Raw genomic sequence first — 24,353 nt, 5'->3', positions numbered from 1 at the left:
TGAAATTACATTACACACATTCCTCACGAACTGAAGAATATATATAGTCTTGCTTTTATCTAATAATATAAAAACACAACAGATTTGGTACATAACTGAGCCTGGCCTAAGTTGTCAATCCACTTACCCATGTGATTACAGAAGGGCATTACACCAGGCTTATTAATACTAAGGACTATAATAGTGGACTTCCTTTTTTAAAGAATCTTGTGCTAGGCAATCCGAGACAACTTCAGCATCTCTTAGAAGTTGGAAAAATAACCACTTTTTAAATTTTTTATTTATGAGAGAAAGAATGACAGAAAATGGGTGTGCCAGGGCCTCCAGCCACTGCAAACCAACTCCAGAGGCATACATCATCTTGTGCACCTAGCTTACGTGGGTACTGGGGAACTGAACCTGGGTCCTGAAGTTTCACAGGTAAGCATCTTAACCATTAATCCATCTCTCCAACCCAGAAAAACATGCTTATTGTCCTCCATTCCACCATCCATATCATGAGGCTTTTAGTGTCTTGTTTGCATAGGGAAATAAACGGATGCAACTATACTGGAAGAAATGTGTATTGATTTTAAATCCTAATGCCAGACAGTTTGTTGTGCTGAACAGTGGGCCCATGGCTCTCCACCTTTGTAAACAAAATAGCAAGTCAGGAAGGAGAGGTCAGGGCCTTCCTTCACGCAGGTGGCTCGCAGGGCAGCGCGGACGTGACCCGGAGGAGCTGACCCCGCAGGCAGGCGGCACAGCAGAGTCCATCCGCGCCCGGTGGGCGTCGCTGCATCCACAAGCGCTGAGGACGCCGGTGACCATCACCGCGGTCACACACTTCGCACCACGGCGCGGACCTGGCCGTGCCGACGAAGAGCGCGGGGACGAGACTCCCTTCCAGGCTCCGCGAGCAGCGCGCGGGGAGGCTGAGCTCAGGGCCTCGGCTCACCGCCCGGCAGCCCCGCCTCGCACTTCCGGTCACTTCCTCACTGCTCACGAGGCAGGTGCAAGAACGTCCGGCCTGCGCTCGGGCCTCCGAGGCCCCTGGATCCCGGCCATCTTCCCGGAAGCGCGAAGGCGGACTGGTTTCCGCTGCGCACGCGGGGACGGCGGCGCTGAGGCGCGCAGCGGAAGTCGAGTGGACACTTCCTGCCCAGAAGCCGGGACGCGCGGCCTCATCCGGGATGTGCGAGGGCCGTGGTGGAGTGTGGGGCGCGCAGAGTGGGGGCTCGCCCTGGAGGCCGGGGAGTGCTGGGGGTCCCTCCTGTCACCAACAGTTTGCCATGCTCCCATCAGTGTTTAACGTTTTTCCATGAATAGATCCTTCACTTCTTAGGGCAACTTAGGCCTGTGTTTGGGTGTTTTAGATTTTAAAAGGAACTCTTTTCTTGCATTCATTTCAGATAGATGTGTTGTGATATAACACAATCTGGAGTTCGTGTTTATTTTGTATCTGGATAACTTGTTGAAATTATTTTTTATATTTTATTTGAAATATTTTATTTTATTTACGAGAGGGGCGGAAAGAATGATCACACCAGGACCTCTAGCCACTGCAAAGGAACTCCAGACACGTGGGCCACCTTGTGCATCCAGGAGTTCTCTGGAATTAAACCTGGATCCTTTGGCTTCACAGGCAAAGTGCCTTATTCACTAAGCCATCTCTCCAGTCCTGTTTTTATATTTTATCTTTATTTATTTCGAGAGAGAGAGAGAGAGAGGCAGGTAGAGAATGGGCGCATCAGGGCCTCTAGCTGCTGCAAACCAACTCCAGATGCATGTGCCACCTTCTGCATCTGCTTATGTGGGGTGTTGAACCTGGGTCCTTTGGCTTTGCAGGCAAGTGCCTCAACTGCTAAACCATTTCTCCAACCCCTATTGTTTATATTTTGTTTATTTGAGAGAGGAGAGATTGAAAGTGAAGCATGGGCATGCCAGGGTGTCACCACCTACTACAAATGAGCTGCAAACACCCGGGCCTCTGGTTTTATGTGGGTATTGGAGCATCAAACCAGGACCTTTACACTTTTCAAGCAAATGTCTTTAACTACTAAGTCATGGGTCGGAACCCAGTATTTATTCTTATATCTTGTTGTGTGTCATTATAATTTTCTACATTGTGAGCAGAAAAGTTTTTTCTTTCTTTTCTTTCTTGTATCTGACTATTCTTGCTAATACATGCAATGTTACCTTGAACAGAAATGGAGAAACTGCACACTCACCCTGTACCAAATCTTTTTGTTGTTGTTTTTCAAGGTAAGTTTTCCTGCACAGGAGATATAAGAAAAGATCTATTTGCTTTGCTTTTGATTTTGTTATGAGAAAGGGAGGTGGTGGAAACTTCAGGCAACTAGCAGAAGAATAAGGCCTGTGTGTTGGTAATGACAGTGCAAAGTTCAGAAGATGTGGTGGCAATACAAAGTCACCGAATTTATCATAGGTGTAACTTTACAGTTGGTTTACCATGTAAGATAATAAAATCCACTTTGTTTAAGCCAATTGTGTGTTTTAATGCTACGGGCCTATTACTAAAAGTTTACTGGGGGTGATGAGAAGAATCTTTCCTTGAGATTGCTCATAAAGATATGTTGTAAGTATTATGTTCTAAATATTTCCAGTTATTGGCCATATGAAGACTTCAAAGAGGTGGTGGAGAGAAGAGTTCTGTGTTGTGCTCTTGGTTCAATATGTTTTGCCTTGCCTACTGTCACACTGGGCATTCTCCTCACCTGGGAAACTGCATCTGTGCTACTAGCTCCTAGCCTGGCTGACTGCCAGTGGCTTCTTTAACAGGAGCATTCCCATCCCCAACTCTGTCCTCAAAAATAGAAACACTTAAACCAAAACTGAAAAGAAAACCCTAAATGGAAACATTAGTATTTTGTACTGGACAGACATGTGGAGAATGCAAAACCTTAATTAAACCAGAACAGGGCTGGAGAGATTGCTTAGTGGTTAAGGCCCTTGCCTGTGATGCCTAAAGAACCAGGCTTGATTCTCTAGTACCCACGTAAGTCAGATGTACATGGTGACACATGCATATAGAGTTCATTTGCAGTGACTGGTGGCCCTGGCATGCCCATTCATTCTCATATTCTCCCTCTCTCTCTCTCTCTCTCTCTCTCTCTCTCTCTCTCTCTCTCTCTCTCTCTCTCCCTCTCCCTCTCTCTCTCATATAAATAAATAAATAAAATATTTAAAAAACAAAAACCAGGACACCACTGTTTGGCCTGGAACTCACAATGATCCTCCTACCTCTACCTCTCAAGTGCTGCAGTTAAAGGTGTTGTGTCTGGCTCAACATCCTGCTTTTTAGACCCATGACTCTGTCCCTAAACTGACCTCTTGCCTCCTATCTATAGTCTTCATGACCCTCAGAGACTTACTAAAGATTGTGTTCCCTCTTCTTCAAGACTGTCACTTATAGGAAAGGTAAAATAGCAAATACCCATGCATAGCCCTTCTACCTCAACCCTAACCCTTCCCAGATTCTCCCCCGCCCCACACACACACCACCAAGTTTTACAAGAAGAAAACATTTTTTTTAAATATTTTATTTTTATCTATTTGACAAAGAAAGAGGGGGAGAGAGAGAGAGAAAGAGAATGGGTGTACCAGGACCTCCAGCCACTGCAAATGAACTCCAGATGCATGCACCCCTTTATGCATCTGGATAACATGGGTCCTGGAGAATCAAACCTGGGTCCTTTGGCTTTTCGGGCAAATGCCTTAACCACTAAGCCATCCCTCCAGCCTGAAGAAAATAGTTTTATTCTCCTAAAATGTAAACCAATTCCAAGGTTCATCCTCAAACTACCTATTTATGAAAGGTATTGTGGAAGTGTACATCTTCTGAATGTCTCCATTGACTAGGTTAATTTTCTTATTTTTTAAATACCTTATTTGAGAGAGAGAGGGAAATAGGCAGATAGAGAGAGAGAATGGGTGTTCTCTAGCCACTGAAAATGAACTCCAGACACACATTCCACCTTGTGCATCTGGCTTTACATGAGTACTGGGGAATTAAACCAGGGACCTTTGCCTTTGCTGGCAAGCACCTTAACCACTAAGCAATCTTTTCTTCCTGCCCATAGATTTATTTTGTTCTTAATGAGGTAAGTCAGTTAACATTTTCTGCACAGAAAAATGACCTTACCTTGGATCCCTGCCCTAGAACCTTCAAAGCTCCTTCAGTTTCCCATTCAGCAGGTAAAAGGTTGTTACCTTTTAGTTAAAGCTTAGGAAGAATACTCATTCTAATTTTGTTCTCCTATTCCATTTTTCAAAGATTTTTTTTCTTTTTCTAAGCAATTAGAAATAAAGCAAATTGAGATCATTTTTATTTTCACTTTTTTTTTGTGTATGCTCTAACCAAGTGAGCTAACCAGCCAGATGAAGTGTCCATGTCTGTCTATCCCTCCTTAGATGTACAAGTGAATGTTATTTTGTGGAAAAAGGAGGTTTTTAAAAAGTTCATGTTAGTGCTAGGAAAATGTTTTGAGCTCTCTCTGCTCTATGGTCAAAAAATCTGCATAAAAATAAAATTCTGCAAAGGGAACAAATGACTCAGGTTGCAAGGTTTTGTTGACCACTCTGGAGACAATGATTCTGGACTGTTAGACCACCCAGTGCCAGAATCCACAGAGCTCAAAGTGAAAGGCGCTCCAGGCTCCACAGTGTAGGGTATCCTGGGCAGTTCAGCAGTTTTAAAAGCGGTTTCACCATGGTGAGCACTGACCTCCTCTCCCTTCCCACAAACCATACTGCCGTCTTAAACCAAATTCATAAAGCCACTCCAGGTTTCTGAAAACAATGTGGTGCCCATGAACAAGGTTAGGAGTCCTCTTTCCTCCCTTATCTTCTCAATTCCACCTATCCAACTCAGCCAACAGAAGGACAGCTGCACTTGTGTCTAGGAACATAGTGAAATGTGAATATTATGTCCTGACATCCCAACACATTCCTTCATTACATCTGTGAATAGAAAGTCCACAAGGGGCTGGAGAGATGGCTTAGTGGTTAAGCACTTGCCTGTGAAGCCTAAGGACCCCGGTTCGAGGCTCGGTTCCCCAGGTCCCACGTTAGCCAGATGCACAAGGGGCGCACGCGTCTGGAGTTCGTTTGCAGAGGCTGGAAGCCCTGGCGCGCCCATTCTCTCTCTCCCTCTATCTGTCTTTCTCTCTGTGTCTGTCGCTCTCAAATAAATAAATAAAAATTAAAAAAAAAAAAAAAAAAAAAAGAAAGTCCACAAGGGAAGGAGGGAAGACCAGAGAGCAGAGAGCATCATGGGAACAGATCTACACAGCTGCCTTCTCCTGGGATCTCCTCTGTGGACTAATAGACACATGAGGGCTAAAGGCATATTTCTTGGAATGTAATTAGTTAGAAATCCAAAGCTGAAGCTTGGCGTGGTGGCGCACGCCTTTAATCCCAGCACTCGGGAGGCAGAGGTAGGAGGATTGCCATGAGTTCAAGGCCACCCTGAGACTAAGAAAGAAATCCAAAGCTGAGGTGTTGTCCTACAGATGATTCTGCACCATTCCTATCCTCCAGGTCTGGACAGTAACTGATAATCTCAGATGGTCCAGAGCCAGAAGGTGATGCTGTGCACAAACGTCCTTCCATATAGGCAGGAGTAGATGGCAGCAGAACAGAAGAGAGACAAGTTGGAAGAAGAAGGAATGAAGTGCAAGGCACTTTCAGGGAGTACAAAGAGGAGGGTGGTGGGAAGGGCTATGAATCATGTTATATGTCTATATGTACATGACTTGCCAATAGAAAGTTAAAAAATGGGAACTTCTTATAACATGCATAAATTGACATTTTACATCAAACCAACAACTAGATTAATAAACAGACATTAACTCCCAAGAAGTTTCCCTGCTACTTTCTGCTGGGCACCACATGCACACGTGGTGGCCTTTTACCAATGTTACTATACTTTGAAAATATTGAGAAAGTGACCACTTTGAACTCTCCAGTGTTTCTTTCAAGTTGTTACCTGGCTTTGGTGGTGAAAGGAGGGCAAGATTGAAACAAAGTCCAAGAAGCTAGAGTTTTCAGTACCCTGTTCATCATCCCTCCTCCTCATGTCTACAGTGGCACTGTAATTAGGATCAGAAAGTTTCTGGATTCTGTGAATGGCAGGGCACCAGGGACATGGCAGAGCAGGCCTTGGGGATAGAAGTATGCAGAAGATGCCCATCTCCCCTGGCGAAGCCACAACTCCTCATGGTGACATCTGGACAAAAGTAATAGTTGACCATGAGCAGTGGGACCCCAGGAGTGATAAGGAGGGTCTGGCTGTGAGCTGTCAGAGCGCCCACACTGAGCACAGCACAGACTGCACAGGTGAGTGTTCCCAATGTGGCAGAAGTCCCTGCATGTGACCTGGGAAAGGAAACTTTAAGACCAGACTGATCAGAAGCAGGTGATGGGAGAGAAGGGTCTGGACTCCCATGTCATTGTGAAAGAGGAAGGTGGCAGGATCCAGAAGACCCATTATTTCTCAACTCCCAAACAGAATTGTTTCCATGTCGTGAGGGAGCAGGATCCCGTGTGCTGCAGTGTGCTTGGTGCCCTGTGCCAGAGCTGCTCATTCCACAGGCCAAGAAGGGACAGGGGACTTGGGATGGCATTTCATCTGTGTGTGGGGAAGCACTGATTCTCTGTCATTTCTCCACAGCCTTGACTGTTTTCCCTCACCTCAGTGAAACAGTTTCCAGAAACTGTATTTTATGTGTGGTGACCATCAGCTTTCTCAGGATGGAACTGTTTGCCATTCTGTATTACTATTTTCATTTTATTCTTACGTGTTTCCCTTTCCTATATCCCAGATATAACACTGAGGATAATTACAGAAGGTTGTGGTAAAATAACTAACCTAAGAACACATAATAACACTAGTGATGGATTTGAGAGCATGTCTGTTTAATGTTTACTGAACACTTCCCTAAGAACTACATGCCTCTTGTGTCCTCACATACAGTTGTGTGGTACAACACACCATCTCTAGGTTAGTGGTTCTTAGAGAGGTCCAGTAATGGGTTCAAAGTCATGCCTTCAGGAACTGAGAAATTTAACATTCAGATTGATGAATGTCAGGGATTTTCTTATGGGTCATGGACTTTATCTTTCTCAGGTTTAACCATCTGTCAGGCATCTGGAACTTGTGAACTCCCCTGACCCCATCACTCATTTCCTGCAGAAAATGCTGAATTTACTACGTACACAGACTGCACTTTGTGATTTTTTTTTTCAACACTGGAGGTGAGACACTTGTAAAAGCTTATTGAAATATACATGTAAGCATCTCTTCACAACAGCTATCCCCAGAGTAGACATGTATTCATTATTGCCCCAGTCTAACTATGGCATTGATTAAGAAAGCCACAACAATTTCTTTATTAAAAATTCTATTGTCAATGCGTCAGAGAAGAGGGAAGTATCTACGACATTTATACAACCATAAGAAGACCAATACAGACACCTTAACATTGACATTTATCCACAAATATATTAAAGGATAGTGGATGTCATTCACTGTATTTGTGGAACCTTAAAAATTCTCCTCATACATGTGAGGATGCATTAAATACAGTACTGAATGTTTCACCCAAAGTGGATTGACTTCTCCATTCCACTGAGGTTTGACAGTTGTAAGAACAGACACCAACCCACATATTTTTCCAAACTGGATTGTCAGATCATTTCTGTGATTAGCATGCACACTTAAAATCTAGAACTCAGGGCTGAAGAGAGAGGGCTTAGCAGTTAAGGCACTTGCCTGTGAAACCTAAGGACCCAGGTTTGATTCCCCAGGACCCACGTAAGCCAGATGCACAAGGGGGCACATAGGTCTGGAGTTCACTTGCAGTGGCTAAAGGCCCTGGCATGCCCATTCTCTCTTTGTCTGTCTATCTTTTCTATCTCTCTCACTTTCTGCTTGCAAATAAATGAATAAAAATTCTAAAAAATCTAGAACTCAATTAGCACTTGCTTATAAACATTTTTGACCATGTACTAGCAGGTGTGATGCTATATAGCGTATATTGTAGATATTAAATCTCGCTGTCCTGTGCAGAAAGGAAGCATATACACAGACAACACTGGTGTGTTCAGGGAAAGTGTATGTGACTAAACTCTGAGCTGATGTGTGAATGATGAGCAACGGGTAGCCATGAAAGGTGGTAGATGAGCAAGGTCAGCCTGGATATTTTATATATTTTCCTGTGGCAATGTAAGTGCCTGTATTACATATAATTGGAGTGAATTGAAAGTAATCAGAAATAAGTTTGATATGGAGAGGATGCCAAGTTATGGAGGACAAAAAGATTTCAGGCTGACATTTAAAGTTATATGTGTTTGTAAGAGATGAACCTAATGGATATATTTCTACTTCTCATTATGTTTGGCACAGTTATCAGTGATACTGCCATAATTTATTCTTATTTCAAGATCTTCCTAATGATGCTGGTTGTAAAGTGGTGGTTTTCCTGGGAAGGCTGGCTCGAGGCCTCTCCATCTGCGCCTCCTGTCTCCTCAGCATGGTCTAGGCTGTCACCACCAATCCCAGGATGGCCCTGTGGAGAAAACTCAAACCACAGACCGAAGGGCAGGTTCTTCCATATCTCCTCCTCTTCTGGATCTTTAATTCTGTGATAAGCTCTAACTTGCTGCATTATATCACAGCAGTCAGTACTGTAAACAGATCTGGAGTTCACATATATTGTGGGTACTGCTATATGGCTCCATCCAGGCTAATAGTGAGGTGGTTTTTCATCTGTCTCATGGCTCTTTGTGATTGTAATCTTCCAGAGTATCATGGGCTGGAGCAGTGTGTCCATGGCTCTCCATCTGTATACACATCACAAGTGTATCCTCTACTGCCCCAGCCAGCAGGGAGTTGAACAAGGACCCAAGGGGAAGTTAACCTGAATTATAAAAGGCAAACAGACACAAGAAGGAGACCATGCTAGATGTTTGTCAAGGCCTCAAGAGTTTATTCTTACATGTACGTTTATATAAGGTTGTAGGGGGAAGGGGACGTGGTCAGGGCAAAGATCACAGAGTTACTGGTTAAACCACAATGCCTTTGTTTCTTCATCAGCTACCGGCAGGATGGGGGAGTGTTCAGCCAGGCGTACGATCCCATTGTTTCTGTTAGTTGAGTATTAGGTGAGGAAGTAGAAACTTAACTTGCTATGTGGCGGTTTCCGTTAACATGGCCGAGGTTTGGTTCATAGCTCCCAACACTCTACCTTCACAGCTCCAAGTGTACAAACAATTCCAGCCCAGAAATCAGGGCCACACTGAGCACTCTAATTCTCATGACCTGTTTCCTTTTCTTCTATCGGATAGATTTCATTTTCTCCTTCTACATGGGTTCCATGGTAACATATGATCACATAATCATTATGATTAAAAGTTTTCTACAAGTTGGTTATGCTGTTCTCAGCCCCTTTGTGCTGATCAGCAGGGATGTTCATGTAACTAAATGCTGGAACGCTCACTAAATTCTGTAGTACTGGAAACAACTAATGGAACATGTAGTTTTTTTGTACACGGTCCATTGTGTGTTTCTTTGGCTAAATTATAACAGTAACAGCACAGAAACAACTTATCATTGTACCATAGAAAACTGTCTGTGCTGCCCAGATTCATAATATGTAATGGTCAACTGCATGGCAGCTCAGCAGTGACGCAAATGCATTGGTCACTCAAATTGTTTTTTAAAGTTACCAAAATAGCTCACTTGATGACCTTCTTGTCTGTTTCAGGGCAATGATGTGACTAGGTTACATTGCCCCACCCCCACCCCCCCATTGGGCCTCTAAGAGAGGATATAGCCAAAACAAAACATCCAAAAAGTATTTTTTAAATCTTACTTACAATAGGTACAAATTTTTAAAGGAATAGATTTAATTAAGTAAATAAAAGAGCTCTGTAGTGAAAACTACAAAACACTAATGAAACAAAGAGACAAGATTAATCATGTTAAAATGCCCATATTACCCAGATAGCTCAGTCAGTTGAGCATAAGACTCTTAAAATGCCCATATTTCTGGGCTAGACAGATAGCTTAACAGTTAAGGCACTTGCCTACAAAGCCTAAGGAGCCTGGTTTGATTCCCTAGTACCAGATTCACAGGGTGGCACATGAATCTGGAGTTTGTTTGCAGTCACTAGGGGCCTAGACATGCCCATTCCTTCTGTCTCTCTTTGTCTATCTCACTCACAAATAAATAAATTTAAAATATGCCCATATTACATGAAGATTCAGTGATATCAGTAAACCATTTTTTACAGTGAGACACAGGATACAGCTGTTTTTGACAATGTGTATCAATTCTCCCATGTTCAATTAGGCAGTGTCCTCCTCTCTTCCCTTCTCCTCTCATGACTTATCAACTCAGCTGACAGCACAGATGCTCTTGTGACTGGGAAAACAGAAGACCAGGCTTCAGGTCCTTCCATTCCAACACATCTCTTCACATCAGGAAGTTATTGAATATGAAGTGGAAAGGCACAATGGAGGAAGGGCAGAGCAGAGACCAGGGAACATCATGGGGACAGGACTGCGTAGCTGCCTGTGATGAAGGCACATCCATTCAGCTGCTTTCTCCTTGAATCTCCTCTGTTGACTAAGGGACAAGGGGGCACTAGTGACAGCATGTTGAAAATGGTTTAGAGACCAAGAATTGATCTGTGATCCTTATTGTTGATTCTGCACAATCCTTCACTTCAAAATCTGGACAACAGCTGAGGAATATGAGCTTCTAAAGCCTAAAGAATTGATTGAAGGCTGGAGCAATGGCTCAACAGTTAAAGTGCTTGCCTGAAAAGCCTAACAACCCTGGTTCAATTCCCCAGTGCCTATGTAAAGCCAGATGCACAAAGAGACACATGTATCTGGAATTTGTTTCCCTCCCCCCCCTTCTCACTTCTCTGTCTCTGCTTGCAAATAAATAAAAAATAATATTTTTAAAAAGAATTGATTGACACTGATCATTGAACAGTGACACAGGAAATATGATTAGGAATTTTCCAGTAGGTTCAAAAATCCATTCTTTAGAGGACCCAGATGCAAGTCCAGGCAACTACAGCCATCTTATTTCAACAAAAATGCCAAAAGTTTTCATTGGAGAAATGGCAGCCTCTTTAACAAATGGTGCTTGGAAAATTGGATATCTATATGTAGGAGGATGAAAATAGATTCTTATCTCTCTCCATGCACAAGCATTAAGTCCAAATGGATCAAAGACCTTAATATCAGACCTGAAACTCTAAAACTGCTAGCTGAAAAAAAATAGGGGAAACACGTCAACATATTGGCATAGAAAATGACTTTCTGAATATAACAACAGTTGCTTAGGAAATAAAATCACTACTCAACCACTGGGCCCTCATGAAATTAAAAGGTTTTGTACAGTAAAGGATGCTGTGAATAAAGCAAAGAGGCATCCTATAGAATGGGAGTAAATCTTTTCTAGCTATACATCTGATAGAGGATTAATATCTAGGATATACAAAGAACTAAAAAAACTAATAAGAAAGCAAACAACATGATTAAAATGGGCTGTGTGGGCTGGAGAAATGGCTTAGCAGTTAGGGTGTTTGCCTTTAAGGCCTAATAACTCAGGCTTGACTCTCCAGACCCCACGTAAGTCAGATGCACATTGTGGTGCATACTTCTGGGATTCATTTGCAGTGACCAGAGGCCCTGGCATGCTAATTCTGTCTGTCTCTTTCATAAATAAATAAAAAGTTTAAAAATAGGCTGTATGACTAAATAGATAGTTCTCAAAACAAGAAATACAGATGGCCTATAAACATCTAAAAGCATGTTCTACATCCTTAGATATCAGGGAAATGTAAATTAAAACTACTTTGAGATTCCATCTCACTCCTGTCAGAATGGCTATCACCACAAAAGAAATAACAATGAATGCTGGCAAGGATGTGGAAAAACAGGAACCCTTCTACAGTGGTGGTGGGAATCTAAACTGGTACAGCCATTGGGGAAATCAGTGTGGAAGTTCCTGAGACAGGCAAAAATAGATTTACCATATGACCCAGCTATACCACTCCTAGAGATATATCCTAAGGACTCATCACATTACCTTAGAGATACTTGCTCAACCATGTTTACTGGCACTCTATTCACAATAGCTAGGAAATGTAATCAACCTTGCAGTGTCCACTGCTGTTTGTCACCACTGATGACTTCTGTCTCCCATAGGGCTGCATTCAGCACAGGTTATTTTTTTTCCAGCTTTCTGTCAGCTGGTCCACAGGAGGAAGTTTTCAGCTCATTTCAAGCTTGATTTCTCAGTGACTTTGCAGCACAAGCATGTGAAGTCTTCAGCAGTAAGGTCTTACCACCTATTTCTGGTGGAAAACCAAGTGCCTTGGCAATGGCCTGTAATGTCTGGGGGGCATTAGGGACTTCCTTGGCCAACAATTCACTGGAAGGTATCCCATCGCAGCACTGAAATTTTTCTAGTAACAATTGATGGCCTCTGGGTATACCCATATTCAAAAAAGTAGGTTTCCATATGGCTCATTCATAGCATCTTAAATTTTTATTAACTCTCCTCCCACCATTCTTTTACTCAATCCTTTCCCCTGATCTCAGGCCAGTGCACCCATAGCAACATGTTCATCTATTTACATATACACAATATAGTCTCCTTAAGTCCCTCCTCTCCTTCCTCCCTTATATATCCTTTATAGCTTAGTGGCCTTTGCTACTGATTTTCACTCCAATTCACACACAAGTATACACATTTGTAGCTAGAATCCACATATGAGAGAGAGCATGTGATGTTTGGCTCTCTGGGCCTGGGTTACCTCAGTTAGTATAATTTTCCAGGCCAAATGAGCTAACTGATGCAATATTGGCGTGTCTGCTGTGGGGGAAACCAATCACTCTATGGTAGAACTGGAGGCCTGCTCCACATGAGGGAATACATTCCTAATATTAAAAACCTAATCAAAAGCTTATGGTCAAGGAGATCATGAGCCCTAGGGGTGTACTGCCTGCCGTTGTCTGGCTAAACACATATATTGTGCTCACCAAACTTCATATGCATATATTAATGCTACTTTTACTTTTGGTTAGAGAGTCTTCTCCTTTCAGATTGATCAAATGGCACCATAGTACTGAGAAGAAGTGACATCTTATCACATCTCTATCACACCTTCCAAGACTCAGGGTCCATTGTAGAAGAGGTGATGGAAAGAATGTAAGAGCCAAAGGAAGGGTAGGACTGCTTCAGTGCAATCTTCCAGATACAAAATAGCTTGGATATCTGTGACCTCAGAGTGCCTGAAACTACCTACACAGGAACCAAATAATAGGAGGAAAATATGATGACATCAAAAGAAAAGAGAGACTTGGGCGTGGTGGCACACGCCTTTAATCCCAGTACCCAGAGGCAGAGGTAGGAGGATAGCCGTGAGTTTGAGGCCACCCTGAGACTACATAGAGAATTCCAGGTCAGCCTGAGCTAAAGTGAGCCCTTAACTTGAAAAACCAAAAAAAAAGAGAGAGAGAGAGAGAGAGAGACAGACTAAGAGAGGGAGGAGATATGATGGAGAGTGGACTTGTGAAGGGAAAGGTGGGGAAGGGGAGGGAATTGTCGTGGTTTATTGTCTATAATTATTGAAGTAGAAAAAGATAAATAAAAATCATTCTTGCCATGGTGGTATATAGCTTTAATCTCAGCACACAGGAGGCAGAGGTAGGAGTATTCCCATGAGTTTGAGGCCACCCTGACTACAGACTACAGATTGGATTCCAGATCATCATAGGCTAGACCAAGATCCTGCCTCTAAAAACCAATTTTTTTTTTAAAAAAGGAAAAACAATTCATTCTCGTACGCAAAGCCATCAAGTGCATCAAGAAACAGATAGTACTTTCCAGGTGGTCCCTTGGTGTGTGGGCTGCACAATACATCTGAAGATTAATGTTCCAAAGTGATCATTTTGGATTTCCAGTTGTTTCTCCCAAGCTGTTGCTGGCTTTGGTGGTGAAAGAGGCTGAGACAGTCTCTGAATCCTGGGTCCTTGGGGCACTGTTCATCATCACAGCCTTCCTTGTGGCTGCACAAGCAGTGTAATTAGAATCAGAAAGTTTTTAGTCTGAGAAAATGACAGGACACCAGAGAAAGGGTAGAGCAGTCCTCAGAGGGAAGGGGCATTGCAGAAGGAACCCTTCTCCCCTGTGAAATTACAACTTATGACAGTAACATCCTGACAGCAGTGAGAGTTGGTAATGATCATTAGGACACCAAGAGCAATAAACAGAGGCCTGGCTGTGAGCTCAGAGCACCCACACTGAGCCCAGGGCAGACTGCATAGGTGAGTGCTGCCAACACTTCAGATCCTTTTGCATTTTACCTGGGAAGGGAACCTGTAAGGAAAGGGTGGTTTAGAGACAGGTGGTTGGAGTCCCCTATCACTGTGGAAGAGGATGGCAGGCCCACACGGAATTCCATTTCAGTGTCATGAGAGACTGAGGGCTTATGAGGTGCCCTGTGCCAGAGCTTCTCATTACACAGACAGGGCGGGATAGGAGACACAAGATGACATTTCAGCCTGGACTTGGGGAAGTGCTGATTCTCTGGATTTTTTCCACTGCCTTCTGTATCTGTCCCTAGAAAGATTAAGACTTCACTTGAGCTGTGTGTCTTAGTTCTTCAAAAATCAGAGGATGGGTCATAGTTACCTTGTTTGTTGTGATTTCATTTGTTTTGAATTTTTGCCTTGCTGGATCCAAAGTACAACACTGACAAATTATAGCAAACGTTGAGAAGTGTACATGAGGACATGTGATGGCCTAAAATTTGCTTTGGAAGGTGATTCATATGTTCTAGGCACTTCCTATGCACTTCCTCAACTCAATAAATTCTCACTGTAAAACCTCATGGTACAAAACAACATTACTAGGTTATAGATTAAAATATTGTGCCTAAAAGAGGCCAGATAGTACATTTAATGTATTCCATATAGGAATTGGAAAGCCTGGATGTGAATCCAGAGTGACTGATTGCAAAAGAAATTCTTGTGAATCCAGAACTTTATACTTCTAAAATTTGTTATATTCCTCAAGCATGTGGTGGATGCAGAAAATACTGTCTTGTTTAGAATAACAAAAACTGAATTTATAGCCAGACATGGTGGCACACACCTTTAATCCCAGCACTCAGGTGGCAGAGGTAGAAGGATCACTGTGAGTTCCAGGCCACCCTGAGTATAGAGTAAATTCCAGGTCAGCCTGGGCTAGAGTGAGACCCTACCTCAAAAAAAAAACAAAAAAAAACTGGATTTATTAATGTTACATGCTGCAGTGAGTAACTTATTAAAGTGCATTAATATATCCCTATGAATTTCTCTCCCCAAGTGAACAAGAATGACCACACATGAGTAACTTATCCAGACCAGGAAAGGCATAGTTTAGGAAAGCAGTGACAATTTCCTTATTAGAAATTCTGCTGCTGACATCACAAATACTACAGAGATGTAGCTTTAAAATATAAAATACTAAGCATATAATGCAGAGACAGTGCAAATGAATGTTAACCATAATTATAATTTGCTCAAAGGTAGTTCATGCCATTGAATACATTTGTGGAATGCTGGAAATTTTGCCTTATCATACATGTATGGAAACACTAAATACCTCATTGAATGTGTAATTCAAAGGAAACTGACTTCTCCAGACCATTCAGTTAACAGTCATGAGAAAAGAAACTGTCCTCAACATCTCTCCAAATTGGTTTGTCAGACCATCACTGTGCAGTTTTAAAGCCTAGATTCCCGTTCAATAGCTTATTCATAAATCAGTTTTGAACATGGAGTAGTAGGTGCTGCCGAGCTTAGACACTGGATATAAAATCAGTGTGTCTCAGGTGTTTTCACTGTCTAGGGAAGAAAGCAAGTCCACAGACAATACACAGGTGAGGTGAGGGAAAATGTATGTGACCAACTCTGACCTGATAAGTAAATGACGAGCAATTGGAAGCTAAGAAGGGTGGTGGTGGAGCAAAGAAAAGCCCAGGACGGTTGTGTATGTTCCTGTGGCAAACTAAGTGACAATGTTACATTTATTTGGCATGAACTGAAAGTACTCAGAAGTAATTTGATATGGAAAGGATGCCAAGTTGTGGAGGAAAAATACAATCCAAGTTCACATGTAAAGTTATATGTGATTGCAAGAGGTGAAATTAATGAAATAGACTTCTGCTTCCAAAGTTCATTTTTACTCTAATATAAAAAGAGAAGGGGTTACAGAGATTGCTTAGTGGGTAAGGTGCTTGCCTGCAAAGCCTTTTGACCCAGGTTTGATTCCCCAGTACCTATGTAAAGCCAGATGCACAAAATCGTGCATGCATCTAGAGTTCATTTGCAGTGGTTAGAGGTCTTGGTGCGCCCATTCTGTCTGTCTCTTCCCTCTTTCTCTCTCTCTCTATTTGTGAATAAATATTTTTAAAAAGTAGAAGAAAGGTATCATTTTACAGTGGCTGCACATAGTGTAAGATCTAAGAAAGGACTGACTTATAGGCTGGGGCAGGAGGTCTGACTGTGAAAATAAACAAAACAGGCCTTAAAACATGTATCAGCAAGATTTATTTTTGACTGGAGTCCTTAGGACAAGACCCTGAGCTTAGGAGCTGTTTCCATGGTGTTTTGTTGTGGGACAGAAAGAGAGTAATAACAGAGTAATTACAAAGAAGAAAGAAATAATACTCAATAACTTATTAACTATGTACCAGATTTGGAGGTCAGATTTTATCCCAGCATTTTTATACTGTCAGATTACTAATCACTGTGTCATTTATGTTAAAAGGACTTGAGGAGAACAGAATTCCATATAATCTACTCTGAGAAATCAGTCCATTTGGATCATCACAATTTTCTGGAGAAGCCACAAGTCTTGGTCCATCCACAGTCATGTGAGAGACTGAGGCACACAGGGCAGTGAAGAGAAGAAGGGGCAGCACCAGCGCCACCCAGGAGCTCCGGGTCATTACCAGATGCGAACAGTGAAGGTGAGGGAAGCACTGAAAATTGACACTCAAGGTAGTTATGGCTAAGTGGTTAAGGCGATGGACTTGAAAAGTAAATTTTGGAATTAGATTATTTTAGTACCTACAAAATGGTTCTATAAGGGCTGGAGAGATGGCTTAGCAGTTAAGGCATTTACCTGTGAAATCTAAGGACCAAGGTTCAATTCCCCAGAACCCATATAAGCCAGATTCACAAAGTGGTACATGCTTCTAGAGTTCATTGGCAGTGGCTAGAGCCCTGGCATGCTGATTTTAAAAAAAATGATGCCACTGGGCATGGTGGCACACACCTTTAAAACCAGCACTCAGAGGAGGCAGAGGTAGGAGGATTGCCATGAGTTCAAGGCCACTCTGAGACTACATAATGAATTCCAGGTCAGCCTGAGCTAGAGACCCTACCCTGAAAAACAAAACAAACAAACAAAAAAAAAAGAAGCCATGAGTTTAGCTTTTGTGTGAGAAAAGAACAAGCAGTTTTGACATTCGGGGTGATGGATTAAAAAGGATGTTTGGGAAGTATCTTAGATGTATTACCACAAGGTTTGTACTAAATGACAGTTATCAACAGCTCTGTGAGTAGAAGCATGTCAAGAAAAAAGCAAAGATTATGATCAGGTGTCATTATGAAAGAATCATGAATATTAGCATGTTTCAATAACTCATTCTTTTCACTAAAATAGACAATCTTACTTGAATTTCTTAAAATTTTTTTCTAGATCTGACCATAAGGTCAGAAGATGATTTGGAATAACCTTACCCAGACAATAATCTGCCTTTTTCTTACTGGACCTGGAATTATGGGTAATATCTTAATATTCATGAGACATGTGTATACTTTTGTCATGGCAACTGAGAAAAAACCCATAGACCTTATCTTCACTCACTTAGCATTTTCAAATACACTCATGATTTGTAGCATAGTTATCAGAGATACAGCCACAATTTTTTATTTCCAAAACTTCCTTGGGGATGTTGGTTGTAAAACTGTGGTTTACTTGGTAAGGGTGGCTCGAGGCCTCTCCATCTGCACCACTTGTCTCCTCAGCATGTTTCAGGCAGTCACCATCAATCCTAGGGCCACCCTGTGGGAAAAACTCAAACCACAGACTGCAGGGCAGGTTCTTTTCTATCTCCTCCTCTTTTGGATCTTTAATTCTCTGATAAGCTCCAACATGTTGTGCTACATCACAGCAGGTAATAAAATGAACCAATCTCAATTTGACAAGTATGGTGAATATTGTTATATGCTACCATCTAGGCTAATAGTGAGGTGGTCTTTCCTCTCTCTCATGGCTCTCCGTGATGTTGTCTTCCAGAGTCTCATGGGCTGGAGCAGTGGGTCCATGGCTCTGCATCTGTATAAACATCATAAGCGTGTCCTCTACCTTCATAGCTACAGGTGTGTGAACATTTCCAGCCCAGAAATCAGAGCTACACGTAGTACCCTCATCCTTATGACCTGTTTCCTTTTCTATTACTGGGCAGATTTCATCTTTTCCTTCTACACAGGTTCCATGGTGACACATGGTTCCATGGAGACACATGGCTCCATGATTCTAAATATTAAAACATTCCTAGTACTTGGTTATGCTGTTCTCAGTCCCTTCATCCTTATCACCAGAGATGTCCATGTGACTAGATCCTCAAATATTCTCAAGGTGTTACAGAAATTAGACTCTAAGCCTATTTCTCCATGAACTAAAGGTGAACAAAGACCGTGAACTGCTTTCCTTGAATGATTTTTTTAGTTGGATGGGAGGGGGAGGCATGGTTTTGCTATGTACCATAGACTATCACAATGTAGGCCAAGCTGGTTTTGAACTGACAGTTCACTTACCCCAGCAATCCAAATGCTAGAATTAGACATTAGCTACCACACTGTGCTTTGCCCTGATGTTCTTTTCCTCCTCCTCCTTTTCCTTGAGATCTACAGAACGCTTTACACTTGTTTTCAAATTTATTTACTGACCTCATGTTGGATGAATCAGTACACTAAAGGACTTATGCTAGTCTTAAGAATTCTGGCACTAGGCAACCTAAGACCTTTTCAGGGTGTCTAGGAAGTTCTAAAATTCTTCCTGTCGATCCATTCCCGTTTAGCTACTTGTTTGCACTTATAAGGCTACTGGAAGCAACTGAGCTGCCAAAAAACAAAATCAGTATTTCCTTAAAACCCGAAGGATAGCCCCCCCACAAACAGGGGAGGCAGTCAGGAGACGTCCTCCGAGGTCGGCTCTGCGGGCAGAGAGGCGTCACCGGGAAAAGCGAGCGCGCAGCAGCACAGCGGGTCTGGCCCGCGGCGGGTTCAATCGCGGGGAAGCGCCTTGAGCGCTCACCCAGCACGCTGCCCGGACACCCGGGGCGACCCAGACCCGGGCGCCCCTCGCCGGAGGCCATCCTGACCCGGGACGCGGCCGGAGCGCGGGATCCGAACAACGCTCACGGTGAGGACCAAACCACCGCTGGGCATCGCTCCGATGCACGGAGCAAAGACGGGGCCGGACACTGTGGCGGAGGGTCATCTGGCCCCACTTCCGCTGACTCTAAACTCAGACCATAAAGGAACTTCCGGCGTTTCCGTCATTCCGTTTCCCCCGGAATTCCGGGCGGGCGTCCAGAGTTCCGGCACCGTCTTCCCGGAAGCTCGAGGACGGACTGGTTTCCGCTGAGCACGCGGGGACGGCGGTGCTGAGGGCGCGCAGCGGGCACGAGCGGAAGCCGGAAGGGACACCTCCTTCCCTGGACCCAGGATCTTCCGGGCGGAAAGTCCCGTCCGCCGGAGGAACAACGCCACGATTGCTGCTGTTCCCTGTGCTTCTGGGGCGGAGGGACGCTCCTACTTGCGGAAGTCGGCTGGAAGCGGAGCCTGTATGCATCAGTTCATTTGGGCTGGGTCCCAGCTCCAGATTGTCTCCAGGGGCAAACAAAAGCAACGGGCCCAGACCTTGTTCTCTTACAGCTGCTGGGTTGGAGGGGTGGCTCAGTAGTGAAGGCGCTTGCTTCCCTGCAAAGCATGATGGCGTGGGTTCTATTCCCTTGTGCCCATGTAGAGCCAGATGCACAAAATGGCGCCTGTGTCTGAAGTTGTTTTGCAGCCGCACAAGGCCCTGGTGTGCCCATTTATTCCCTCTCTCTTTATCTTTCAACTCCTCTCCTTCCAAATAAAATATTTAAAATACGGGTGTTTCTTTACTAAATCAGAGTTTAAATAATGATCAACTTGATTAAAGTTTGAAGTGTTTTGAGATAAGTGAATAGACAGAGAGAATGACTCACTCAAAAATAGCTTGAGAGTATTTACAGGAAATATCAGTGTCTTAGGATCATGTGAGTAAGAAAGGTCAGAATCCAACCTGGAATTTCCATCTAAAGCCACTTGTTTTCGCTAGAATTTTTAAATGGGCAGGCAGTTTAAACATACCATGCCAGAGTGTAGATGCTGAGACTGAGATCACAACCTGGGCGTCACTCCCCCCAGCACATGGTGCATCATACATGTGAAGTTATCCTCATACTCAAGGTAGGTTAACAGTCCTTCCTAGCGTCATCACTTGGTGAGTGCAGTGGTAGCACCTGCAAACACCCACCACATTTCAGTACACAGTGCAATATTAATTACAGGCATGATGCTATACATTCAACCTCTAGGCTTCCTCATCCTGTATAAAAGCAACTTTGCTCCCATTAACCCACATCTCATGGTTTCCCCATCTCCTCCTCCCTGTTAACCATAGCTCTGCCCTCTGTTCTGAACACTTTTAATATTTCAAAAACTGTTCTTGGGACTGGAGAAATGGCTCAGCAGTTAAGGTGCTTGCCTGGAAAGCCTGACAACCCAGGTTCTATTCTCCAGTATACCTGTAAAGCCAGATGCACAAAGTGGCACATGCATCTAGAGTTTATTTGTAGTGGCTAGAGGCCCTGGCATGCCCATTATCTCCTTCTCTCTCTCGAGCCAGATGGGTTGGCGCATGCCTATAATACCAGCAATTGGGAGGCAGAGGTAGAAGGATCCCTGTGAGTTCAATGCAACCTTGAGACAACATAGTGAATTCTAAGTCAGCCTGGGCTAGAATGAAATCCTACCTTAAAAAAAAAAAAAAACTGTTCTTCCGTTTCCTATAATGACTATGAATTTACATATCATTTTTAAAGAATACATTGAATGTAATAGACAGCAGGTAACATTAAATCATATAAACAGAATGTTTTCAGAAGAAAGAAATTTGCATGTAGCCCATTTGGTGAATAAAATTTCAAATCAATATGTGCTTGTAATTTTTACTAAGGAAATTTTCAAGCACATTAAAATTGATGTGATAGGTAATGAATTCTAATGCACTTATCCTTATTATCAATATCTTCCTCTTTTTTATTAAGTTGTTTAAGTTGTTGAGGATGTCCATGGTAAGTTTCGGTTGTAAGACTTTCATCTGTTTTCTGTTGATTAATCTGATTCTGCAAACTGCACAGAGAAGACAGAGTATGGCCATAGAAAATTTTTTAAAGCATAGTGTATTGATTTTAACCCACGTTTGAGGGTTAAATGCTTGAAAACAATTTACAATGCTCTCAATAATTGGATCTCAGGAGCTGTCCAAATGCATAAAGCTAAATTGTGTAATATCTTTTGTAATGTAATAATATCCAAGGTGGCATTATGTAGCCCTCAAGCACCAAAAACATAAGCCTTAATTTGATCCTAGTTATATCTACTACTATTATATTTTAAGGGAGTAACACAATAGGTGGTTATAATGTAATGACATTGAAGCTCTAATTGAGTATGTATGCCATCTAATTCTCTTCCCATCCAAAATACTGCTTCCTTTAAGCTATTTAATTCTTCTACAACATGTTAAGCATGTCACAGTTGGGAAGAGTTTGCGTAATTTAGTTACCAAAAGTATGGTTATGAATTCCTTGGGATAGAGCTACAGCTGATGTAGCAACTGATGCAATAACACCAACAATAAGAAAAAAAATAACACGAACAATTAAACCTATCATGGCTGAGTCTTTCCCTTGACTTACCTCTTCTGTGAACCCAGTTCTAACCAGACCAGTGAACTGGTCATCAAACACCACCTCCCTCATATTCCCCCAATAAGGACTGCTCTTCATCTGTTTGTCTCTAGTCCCTAATATTCATGGAGGCCTTGGTGAGCATAACCAATCACTAAGAATCACTAAGGCCTTCTATAAGCCAGTTTATCAGAGACTAGTTGCCCTTATATTGCCTCGATTATCCTTTGTCCCACTGAGAGACTTGTAGTTATATTATCAAGTTTCTGTGTGTCCAAGGCACACTAAGTCTAGTCTTGTTTGGCTCCATGTCCCACAACCTTAGACACTGGGTTATGAGCAGCTCTTCTATTCTTTCCTTAAAATTCGCCCTGTTAGCCGGGCATGGTGGCGCACACCTTTAATCCCAGCACTAGGGAGGCAGAGGTAGGAGGATCACCATGAGTTCAAGGCCACCCTGAGACTCCATAGTGAATTCCAGGTCAGCCTGGGCTAGAGTGAGACCCTACCTTGAAAAAAAATATTCACCCTATTACAGCTACTTTCTCATTGCTGGGATAAACATGCAACCTAGTACAGCTTCTGGGAGGAAAAAGTTTATTTTGGCTTATCGACTCAAGTAGAAGCTCCATGATGGCAAGGGGAAATGTGGTATGAGCAGAGGGTGGGTATCACCTCCTGGCCAACATCAGGTGGACAACATCAGCAGGAGAGTGTACCAAACATTGGCAAGGGGGACCTCGACTATAACACCTAAAGTCTGCCCCCAACAACACACCTCCTCCGGCGAGGCTCCAATCCCCAAATTTCCCTTAGCTGGGGATGTAGCACTCAGAGAACATGAGTTTATGGAGAACACCTAATTAAAACAACGACACTCCCCTAATTTTAATAGTTCAGATACAGATAATTCCCTCTTTTCCAAGTTTCCTTTACTGTTTCTATGAGAGAGAGAGAGAGAGAGAGAGAGAGAGAGAGAGAGAGTAAGAGAAAGAGAGAGAGAGAGAGAGAGACAAAGAGAAAGAATTGGTAGGCCAGGGCCTCTGCCCACTGCAATCAAACTCCAGATGTGTGCACTAACTTGTGTGTATGCATGACCTTGTGCACATGCATCAACTTGTGTGTCTGGCTTACATGGGTTCTGGGGAGTTGAACCTTGGTCCTTGGATTTCTCAGGCAATCACCTTAACCACAAGACATATCTCCCACCCTTCTGAACCATTTTTTAAGACCCACATCTTTATGCTGAATCATAGATGTTTCCTTCTCCTGAGTTAAAGTTTCAAACATGAAGGATATCCTCCATCACTTCTACCTTACTCTCCTTTACTATCTAATGCTTTCTGTGCGATGTAACAGTTTGGATTATCCTTTTAGCACAAATGTAGCTTATACTCTCCTTTGCATTCTTACAGCTGTAATGGCAAACCAACCCCTTCATCTCATTTTTCTTTGTTGTTAGATATATAAATTACTTCCTCATTGATGGGACAAAACACCCAGCCAGTAGCTGCTTGTGCAAGTAGTTTATGGCCACAAATCTGTTTCAGAGATACGGAATATTGGCAATGTGAGAGAGGGCTGGAAAATGGAATCACTAGGATGTGTAAAAAAAGAAAAAAAAAACTGTTTGATGAGTCCACCAATTAAGAGATATTGATTACAGTCAATATATGGGTAGGTTTTAATTATTGTGCATACTAGATAGATTACCACTTCACTGGCTATTAATGTTTGTAGCATAATCCAGTATGTGCTCAACACTTAGAATTATGTAGAGCTTTCTTACAGCATTGCTGAGGGTATCCACTTTCCCATAACATGAGAAGAACAAAGCTTGGGTGGCAGCCATTGTGTCCAGTCATATAGTTGCACAGTTCAGCTACTCAGAGTGTCTCTGTCTTCAGAAGAGAAATAGCCCTGACAATCCTGTATTGTGTCACAGCATGGAAAGAGGTGACTTAAGGAAGGCCTTCCAGTTATACACAGTGCATGAAAATCCTGCAAGCTACATAGTCTGATGTATGCTCTTACATGAGATGTGCTTGCATGTGGAAAATTAAACTTTATCCAGACATGAAAATAGCACTCTGCTTGGACTGATAAAAAATCAGAGATCCCTACCAGTGAACCAGCTGTGAGTGGGTACAGGAAACAGACCACAGCATTAACAGGAATCTTTGTTATAATCAAAGTTATGTAGCAAGTGTAGTTGCCACCTGGGCCCAAGTAGATTTTGCTTATTTCAAACCAAGTGATGACCCAAC

General features: G+C 42.7%; 1 protein-coding gene across 1 annotated transcript; it reads left to right on the top strand.

Annotated features, from left to right (window-relative positions):
* Positions 1-17,798: 17,798 nt before the first annotated feature.
* Positions 17,799-18,758, top strand: LOC101609250 (putative vomeronasal receptor-like protein 4). Its single transcript, XM_012951760.2, has one exon. The coding sequence runs from the start codon at positions 17,799-17,801 to the stop codon at positions 18,756-18,758; it is 960 nt and encodes a 319-aa protein (XP_012807214.1).
* Positions 18,759-24,353: the final 5,595 nt, after the last annotated feature.

This window comes from Jaculus jaculus, chromosome 13, assembly GCF_020740685.1.
Source record: "Jaculus jaculus isolate mJacJac1 chromosome 13, mJacJac1.mat.Y.cur, whole genome shotgun sequence".
Lineage (NCBI taxonomy): Eukaryota > Metazoa > Chordata > Mammalia > Rodentia > Dipodidae > Jaculus > Jaculus jaculus.
This window is presented reverse-complemented; position numbering and strand designations above follow the sequence as displayed.

Excerpts from the sequence above, each read along its gene's own strand:
- LOC101609250 (XM_012951760.2), top strand. The coding sequence starts at position 17,799 with ATGATTTGGAATAACCTTACCCAGACAATAATCTGCCTTTTTCTTACT.